This window comes from Bombus fervidus, chromosome 9 (assembly GCF_041682495.2).
Source record: "Bombus fervidus isolate BK054 chromosome 9, iyBomFerv1, whole genome shotgun sequence".
Taxonomy (NCBI): Eukaryota; Metazoa; Arthropoda; class Insecta; order Hymenoptera; family Apidae; genus Bombus; species Bombus fervidus.
The window spans coordinates 3,800,688-3,810,442 of record NC_091525.1 but is presented as its reverse complement, the minus strand read 5'-3'; the positions used below and the strand labels follow the sequence as shown (position 1 = coordinate 3,810,442).

At 40.2% G+C, this 9,755-nt stretch overlaps 1 protein-coding gene across 2 annotated transcripts; it reads right to left on the bottom strand.

The window, feature by feature from the left end:
- Positions 1-105: 105 nt before the first annotated feature.
- On the bottom strand, positions 106-9,680 carry Dy (transmembrane protein dusky). 2 transcript variants are annotated; one of them, XM_072010867.1, is made up of 3 exons: positions 8,669-9,680; positions 5,571-5,655; positions 106-2,737 (listed from the first exon to the last, which is right to left on the bottom strand). In XM_072010867.1, the coding sequence occupies exons 2-3, from the start codon at positions 5,613-5,615 to the stop codon at positions 1,037-1,039; spliced, it is 1,746 nt and encodes a 581-aa protein (XP_071866968.1). In that variant the 5' UTR covers positions 5,616-5,655; positions 8,669-9,680; the 3' UTR covers positions 106-1,036. The 2 variants fall into 2 exon arrangements, with proteins under 2 accessions (XP_071866968.1, XP_071866967.1); XM_072010866.1 differs by having other exon boundaries at positions 8,687-9,678.
- Between the last annotated feature and the right edge of the window lie 75 nt (positions 9,681-9,755).

Genomic DNA, 9,755 nt, shown 5'->3' with positions numbered 1-9,755 from the left:
GAAACTCCGTTACATGGCAACGCGTGCATACATGAACTAACGTATAAAAGTGTTCGCTTCACTGAAGCGAAACGTTTCGTATTTATTGTTAACTTACACATAGAATTATTCAACTCGAGATAGCAGATTTTTTAATAGTTTCATAATAGTGACTGGCTCTTACACCGTTACAAATACACAAGATACAGCATATAAAGCCGCAAACATTTGAAACGTTATTATCTAATAAATAAATAATATTAAAAAAATAATATCGTCAACAATGTTAAAAGACAAACCTTTTTTTGGACTATTTTTTCGTAATATTTCAGCCTTAGTTGCATCAAGTTACATATTGTCAATACGTATGTAACGGGTAACGATTAATTACAGGAGGAAATACCCAGATACCATGGTCCCGAAATGGTTGTAACGAAGAAGTTGCAAGGGCAAAATGTTTGATTATCTTTGACTAAATTTTTAGAGTGTCTATACACAGTCGCCAGCAAGGGCTTGAGCGTAAGTTTCGTTATGACGAAGCACAAATCCATATTAGTTGTCCGTTCTGATCGAATAGACATTGTACACGTAGCAGAGAGCATCCTATTTATTTTAATACAAACAATATTCTGTCTGATACGTGTTTATGTACAGAATTGTGCTTGCGACATTCTATAGCCTCTACGATACCTGTAATGGCGCGACCAAGAGGACCGGTTTGCGCGACATTCAATATATTAAATATAAATCTTGATCGGTCTGGGAATAAATATGAAATAAAAACTAACAAATAAGTTGCCAGAACGAAATTGTATACTTAGCGGTATAAAAAGATCCGGCAACCGATCGATTGAGTAATCCCGTAGCGAAATATTAAATAATATGCGTATCTAGCTTTATACTTGCTTCAATAAATAATTTAACACTATGAAAATCGTCAAACCAGTCTCTAGGAAGAAACCCGCTTGATACGAAGCTTCTCTACGTAAAAGTAAAGCCGATCGACAGCATAACGTTTCACAATGTACATGTTTCACAACGCTATGATCGCTTGTACCTATGAGTAAAAACACGTCCTGGTTGACTTTTTAGGCGTGCTTTGTTCTTCGTTATAGTACGTCGCAGCCTTCCTAGCTTTTCCTGAGAACGGTCTTAGGCGTAGACAGAGGTAGGTGGAGAGTATACACGAGAATAATAACACGGCAAGGAGTACTATGAGCGTAACGACGAAACCTGGAGTAGTCATGCAAATCATAGCCGCGTTCGCGGTGTTCTCATTCCGTACAGGGAAGATCATCGTCGATCCGCTCGATTCTCCATTGTTCGACTCATCGATGGAAAACGTCAGGTCACCTGTAGAAACAACTCGTATTATACGATTGACTCCGACCGCCTTCTGAGGACTCGGCATTATTTCTCGGGATTTTCTTCGTCTTTCGTCTCGAGGACGTCCCGCAGCCGCCTGCAAATACGCTTCCAAAGGAAGCGGAATAGGGGGCGGAAGACCGTAACTGGAATCAGGATGTCCACTAGATGGAGGATGATGATTCTCCAAAAGACCTTGAGACTCCAACAACAAAGGAGATTCGGAGCACTGCTCTGGACATTGATAGCGACATATCTGTATGGTGCATTGAAAATGCACTTCCATCGAGTCGGGGAATTTGAACGCCTGGAAATGAGCGTAGGAGAGAACTGACGCGGACGCGCCGAAATTCTTAATTTTAGTGAACCGCGACATAAGCTTCGGTCTAGTAATGCAACCTCTCTGATCGACCAGTTGAATCGGCGCTCGTTTTCCGTCGTGTGCCATGCAGTTTCTCACGAGCATATCGAATTTCGAATCGTCGTCTTTTATCGCGAGTACCATCGTCATCGTCTGACCAATTTTAACCAGTCCGGAGACCTCGGACGCCCATGGACCCTTCCCGACCTGTATTTGCATCCAGCAACCAACGTTATCGCCGGCGAAGTCGGCGCGCACCACGTCCAGCATGTCGACAGGAAACGGACGGAACGTAACAGATTTCTCGTACAAGTCGTGCCAAGTGCATCGCAGCTTTCGCGCCTGATCCCAAACTTCCTGAACTTGCGGATCGTATTGCACCACGATAATGTTTTCAAAGTACGTTCCTGACCCGGATTCAGCGCCGTACCCGTATAAACCATTCTCTGTGTTGCCAGCTGTGCCACACGCGTGAATACTAATCTCGAAGTTAACCGAAGTGCGTCCTAAGCCTGCTGGTAAGTGCACACAATTAACGTTACTGTAGTGGCCTTTGCTAAAGACTATACCGTAGAACGGCTTATCAAAGCCGAGGTAAACTTTCATTAGATTTTTCTCGCACTTCACGTCTAACGAAATGATCTTCGGCATATCTGGCGTGGGTGCTGGCCAGGGTTCTGCACCTACAGCTGTGCTAATCCCACTACCCGTTGTGTAGATCTTGTCAATGGCCTCCGATGACGCTTTCGATGGCGGCAAGGGTGGCGGTGGACCATGATATGCGACGTTATGGTGTGGTCTCGGATGTGGCAGTCCCAGTCCACCTCGACTTGGCGGAAGAGGGAGGGGATGACCTCGGAGACCACCCGGTTTATAATGATTACCACCGGCATCCTTCTCGCCTAACGATTCTAACGCCAATTGGTCCGAGGTATTTATGTCGTTGTCTTGACGATTCAAGGCTGAATTATCGTTACGACTGTCCTCTCCGGGAATTGCCTCGACTACCTCGACATCCTCCGTTCGAGCCAGCTGCGAACACACCAATGAAATGCATCAGTGTAAACGTGTTTCTATGCAAAGTAGGCAGTGAAGTATTTTGTAGAACGTCCATTGAGAGGAAAGGGATAAACGACGAGAAAGCGTGAAAGTAGATTGACGTTGTCGGACTACATAATTTACACACGTGCAAGTTCTTTAGAAACGGGCTACCTTTATACCGGATCAGCTCGCAAATGCAATCAGCGAATAACTATACATATACATTCACCTAAATTATCGTGCAACGATGCACGAATTTACTCTGAACGATCCTGACAAAAGAATTAATCTTCAACATGCGAACGAGTGATATATAAGTAATGGATGTAGTTTAATTTTGTTTGCGACATTTTGTCTCGCGTGAATTATTATCGCTTGAATCTTCTAGTGGTAAAAATTGTTTATCAAATAATACAATATGTAGTGAATCTACGTTTCATTTTCATGGTATCAAATTTTTGTTGTAGCCACTATATGCATATAAATGTAACTTAAACATCAAATAATGAATATTCCTCTTGTTTCTTGTATGGTATTGAAATTATAAGAAATAAGGCGATGAAAATAATAAGATAAAAATAATAAGATAAAAAAGAAAAAACTTCTGCAAAGGAGATGCATTTTTCATCCTTGGTCGCTTGTCACAATCCGAAGATCCGCTCAGAGAGCTATCTCCTGCCGTGTGCATTCCTGATGGCCAATACAGGAGACAACAGCCTCCGATCAACAAACTCGTTCTGACTGTTCGACGAATGACGGGTTCGGAGGGTCGAGGAGGGGCAACCAAACGATGAAATAGGAGCATCGGGCCCGTACACCAGTGTAGTGGCTGATTGCCTCACGCGTGACCCTGGGGCATAACGGACCACCCGTGTCTTTAGCCGCAGGTCAATCGGCCAGCTCAGCGCTTCGGATACACGTTCAGTTTTCCGCTTCTACCGTCCTCCGATTCTGACATCTGCTTATCTCGTTGTAACTATCCGGCCAACGCGTTCCATAATTCGAGAAAAGCTTACTGGGTCAATCGTGAATGAACTCATAATGAATTTCGACCACGACGATGCGCATCCAACCAGAAAACACGGTGACCGTCCTTCAGCTAGAACGACTTGAATGGTGTTTGCATATCGCGCTGTTCTCATTTTCAATCCGACAAGCTTCTCAAGATTACATCGCTAACAAGCTGTTTCATTAGAGATCGTAATAACGATACGCGATAACAGCCTACGCTTTTGCTCGTAATAATAACGACGTAATTAATTCTTTATTATTCAAGGTCTGATTAATACCAATAAGAAGGAGATTTGACAAAAAATGAAAATTATAGGAATCACGAAGGTTGATGATTATCCTCTACACCGAGCGATCTCCTACCTCTGAGAATTTCTTACAAAGGTATTTCATTCATTCTAACTGCGCTTCATTCACTTGACTTAGCCTATACACAGAGACTATCACGCTCTATTATATACTGTTTAATATCATTCTCCGATATTTTAGTTGGAAGATATCATTGAAAGAATGCAAACGAAGGTTTGGGAAGTAAGTATGGTTAAATTCCGTATCTTTTATTACGTATTTTTGTACGATATTAATAAAAAAGTGGTCAACTTCCTTCGAAATATGAAAAATCTTGTTCGATTTATACGTTACGTGATACATGTTAAATAATAAAACAGACAATTGCACGTCGGGTAACTTACTAACTACAGTATGCATAATCGAGACATTATTCTACTATGTAAGTCCCATTCAATAAGAATACGCTTGAATAATTGACACTATATATTCACCTATGACACACATTACTTACATTAATTACGGATTGATCATATTATTTATAATATTATCATAAATTAATCGCAAATTAGAATCGACTTCGTAATTGATAGAAGAAGCACTGCGTTACAGAATTAAGACGAACAGACAAAAGTGTGGAAAAAGCTTCGAATCTCGATTTACCAATAAACACGTTAAATCATCGCGATATAGTTTAAAGCAAAATTTCCATTTTCGTAGAATCGTTCCATACATATCTGGCAGCGATAATAACGCTGATCATTAATTTCAATTGATGACGCAAAAAATATTTAAAATGTTCCTGCGATTTGGAAGAATGAACGTTGTTCGAGTAGCGATGGGAAAAAAGTAAGCAACGAATTGAAATCGTGTCGGTCCTCAAGAATGCAGGGTGGGAAGGTAAGATCACGAAACCGGTCGTTTCGTGTGCGATTTTTGCGCGCAATCTTGCAAGACCGATTCGTGGTGAAGGTCCGACGATAAAACGTTACTTCGTAGTAGACGTGGATGAGCCGGATCGGAACGCCGCGCACCATTTCAAGACATCGACCGGGTCTCGAGTCGCCCTTAGCTCTGGGTCAGAGCACTGGGTAACGGCATCGCAGGCTATGTACCCACCGCGATATCTGGGTTATAATGTAGTAATTACCCACGCAGACATACCGACCTACCCCCTTTGTAATAATGCCGCGTGTTTTTCTTACCTCCGGTCGGTTTTGACCACTAATTCACTGTTTCACATATGTTTTTTCCCGACTTTCAGTCCCGTTTATCGAACGTTCAATTATTTTACGCAAAAAAAGTCTTTCAAAACTGGTAGATTTTATTCGGAGCTACGTTTTGAAGATCGCAAAATGTTCCCTATATCTCATACTGGAATTTTTAACGTAACCGAAATTTTAATAAACGATGATATCTTTAAGATTCCAATGGTAGTATAAAAATATTAAAGAATTTAGAAGCAAACGTAGACGTTCAAACGGTAGTTATTTAAAAAATGAAAGGTAGAATCGTATTTACTTACCCCCTTTAGTAGGAGACAGGCTAAAATGAAGATTCGCCACCGCATACCGTGTTAGCGTCCACGGTGAAGTATTCTAACCGTACCGCTGAAAAAATAATTGTTCTTCTTTAAATTAATACAATCTCATACAAATAATATTCACGCCTAGAGTTATCAACGAATAAAATATTTACTAATGTACACACATCCAAAATAATAATGGTCAATCGAAGATTATAGCTTTCCTTTTACGATCGAGATAAATGGGTCATCGAAATTATCCAAGTTAACGAAATTAAGTACAATTCATGATTGAGAAACAGAGAAATTATGATATGCACCGTATAAAGCTCATAATTGCAATAATTTCACGGCAATCTGAATCGATGTACGAGTAAGGTGATACGAAGAATTGTTAGTAGAAAATATTGAACATTAAATGGACGAACCGGTCCATCATTGGACACTTCGCTCGTGTTTAATCGTCAATTATCAGACACGCTCGCTTCATGCGACCACTAGGCCACCTGTCCCAAATTCCTGTCGAATGTCCGGGTTTTCGCTCCGTTACCTCGTTGTAGTCCGCGATACCAGACTGCCATGATCGATAACTATAGGTATAAAACAAATTCGTCAAACCCGCGCCGAGTTTCAGAAAAGATCATAAATCATTTTGTACGTTGTCTTGGCCAACGATCATCGATTCTCTTTGTCATGACTGAGAAACAACAACTGAGAAGAAACGCAGGCTGATTTCACTATCGAAACGATCGTGATCGTGTCGGCTTTTCTGTGCTCCTTCGACTTTACTGTGTTCCTTCATACGTGTAAAAGTATCGAAAGAGGAAGACGAACCTTATTTAAATAAAGGTAATGTATTATGTATTCGAGAAATATATGTCTTCCTTCCGCGATAATTATTCGACTTAGATGTTTCCTGTAACTGGTTAATGCCGAGTACCTATGTTTTCCAAATATAAAAAGATGAAAAAAATTAAGATTTCCAAGGCAAAATGATCGTGAATCAACCATAATCGTGTGGTGAATTCGAGATACACAGAAAACTACCGATGAATGTAGGCAAGTAGGTTTTCATCTATCAGCGTACCGAATCCACTTAAGTGGATTCAATGCTAAAATCGTCCATCGTCCTTGGCAATAGATTTCTGCCCTATTTCAAGTCAGACAATAGGCGATACATGAAACGAATCACCGATTACAGATTTAAGTGGTTGTTAATGTGCCACTTCGATGATAGTGAGTTGAAAACTTCTTAAAGAATGATGAGCTCGAAATTCTTATTGATCTCTATACGAAAATTCGTTTAAAGTGATTCAAACTTATTTAATATTCGATAATTGTTTACGGTCGCGATACAGAGAATCTTTAAAAAATACTTTTCTTCCACTTATGCGATGGCGAAGCATAACACAGTTGCAATAAAAATAATGTTTCTTCCTGTTCGTAACGTGCAACATAAAAGTTTTGCGCACGGCAGTATATAATTTATTCGTTCCTTTGAGAAATCGCGATCTACGCCGAATTCCGTTAACGCGGTGAAGTCACAAACGCTTATTTATTACTGACATACATTAATTATTATTCTGCTTTACGATTCGTGCCGTGGTAGACCACGACACCTGTTCTTTCTTTCACTACGAGGCCATGTTTAAATAAAAATCACCGGCGGCTGTTTACACGTCCGTTGTTCCATGCTAACCATGAATCGAGCACGCTGAAGATGTGGCATGGTGCCAAATACATATAACGGTTCCAGCGGTGTGGTAATTCCAAAGTCAGACATTCGCATAATAAGTGCGTAGCTAATAGTGACCCATATGGAAAAAGAATTGAAATATATTCTCGTTCCCCTTTCTTCTCGATTACTACACTATCGGAATGACGAAGACTATGCGAATCGTTTCTGTCGTTAAAATATAACAAAAATAAAAGAGTTAACTCTTTCATCGTTGAATTCAAATATAAGAATTTAATAGCTCGTTATCCACCTTTCTCTTACTTTTTCACTTTAAATCAATTTTGTCTCGTTAATTCAGTCTGTCGGCCTGTAAACCAATATCGATTTAGAATCAATGTCAAATTGCAAAAACAGGATAACTAATTGATAGATAAAACCTCGTAATCGTATGCAATAAATGGAAAAGTGAAGATACTTGCTAGTATCGTTGATGATGTGTTTATGAAATGTAGTCACATAATGTATATACATTACCCTATCGTCTATAATCTAGTGATTATATGGTAATCGAACGTAATAGAGCCGAGCAAACTGACAACTTGATGGCAACTCGATGCATTTTCCTAGTAAAGGCGTGCGTCGTGTTACTATTTGATCGTACATACATCTGTCTTCCCCTTTCCTGCGTGCGTTAAGTTTTACGATTATTTCTCATTCGTGATCTAATTATCTTAACACGATTAATCCTGTCATACTTCTCGATTATATTTGCCGAATAATCACATAGAAAGTAACATAATTTAATGTTACTAATCATTCCTTGCATATGCTAATTATACTTGAACATATCTTTAGTAATAAGTTTAGCTGGAATGTCATCATTAATAATTTATACGAGTTTCGTTTAACTGAAAATATGTATCTACTCGATGTTATATTTACTCTTTTATGAAAAAGTTTTATGATTTACAATAACAAAAAATTAACTGAAATTATTTCGCTTCACTGATTTCTGTACTGATTTCATGAGGTAATAATTCTTGATCGACTAGCAGCTGTCAACTGTAGCTGCACATGTGCGCACGTCCGATAGAATGAAAGCGCTTACCACGTGGTTAACTATAACGCGGTACATACCGTATAATTTCTCCGATTTTCAATTCCTCTTATCATTATCAACCAATAATTGGATTTCATATTAACACGTGGTAATTATTCATTAATTCTTGGTGTCTTACAATAAATACGTCTAGAACATCTCGCACATAATTGCCTTACATAAAGTCATGGTCAAAGAATCTAATTACTTTCCACTTTCCGTAGCAATCTCCATCGATTAGCCATCGGTAAATATGAAGCTACCAAATTTCTGTAAGGCATTATTTACAAGCGATTTATCGACATTATGCACGATACGTACAGCTTAAAAATATCTTACGTTTGTCCAATCGGAAAGTAAATGTGATAACGCAGATGAACTTCTGACTTCTCTTTTCCAGATTCCGTGTCAAAGATGTGCGATGAGAAAGAAAAGGAGGATTCGAGCAATGCACCGCACTGATTGAAGCACCATGTGCCGCGAAATCTCCGCGTACCCGCGCGGTCGGAGCCTCTCTAAAGCACAGACAATTGATCTCGACCGATTTCAGTGGCGAAAACGAGGACGAAACCGGCGAACGGCGCGAGAAGGTAGGACCCGAGAGACGTTTGCCAAAGCCAGTTGCTGCTGATTCGTGCTCTTCCAAACGACTCGTTAAGTGTCCTCGAAGGCTCCCCGTGCAACTGATCTCTTCGTGTTTACCGCGATGCGCCACGATATCTGTCAAGGCAGCTAGAAAGACACGTTGCAGCCTGGCTGTCGCCCGATGGTGCACGCGAGAACTCGTGGAGTCGGAATGGGGTACACCTGTCCGATATAGAGAGTATACTATAAACGTGGCGGCCCGCCCCCTGACCCAGACACACAGTACAGTTATATAGGTCTCTCACGAACCGGAGGATATCTCTTCTCGTTCGAGCCACACTTCTGACGACCACGACCACGACTCCTGTAGATGTGGTCGCGGTGGTGCTCCTATTCGTTGTTCTTTTCCTTCCCGATAACCACATATCGTCGCGTGTATGCGTGCGACTTGTCGGACGTACAATGTTGCGGTAACATGCGTCCTTAACATTTTTCTGTGTATCTACTACCCACCGTGCAGGTAAACGTTGTGTGGTTCACGGAACGCCTGAATTTAATAGACGTGGGAGACTAATTCGCGTAGAACAATTCTAGACGATTCAACGAATTCTTTGGTCTTGATAGCTTCGTATGCGACTACGTTGAAACGAATGTTTCCATTATCATTATACTTTACAATTTCACTTACGAAATTCATACTGTTAAATACAATAGATGCTTTTAATATTAATCTGTGATCTCTTATTCTTTTTTAGTAAATAATGTTTGTCGTACTTACGAGCGTTTTATCAGAGAATTATATAATTTTAAAGGGTAACATTAA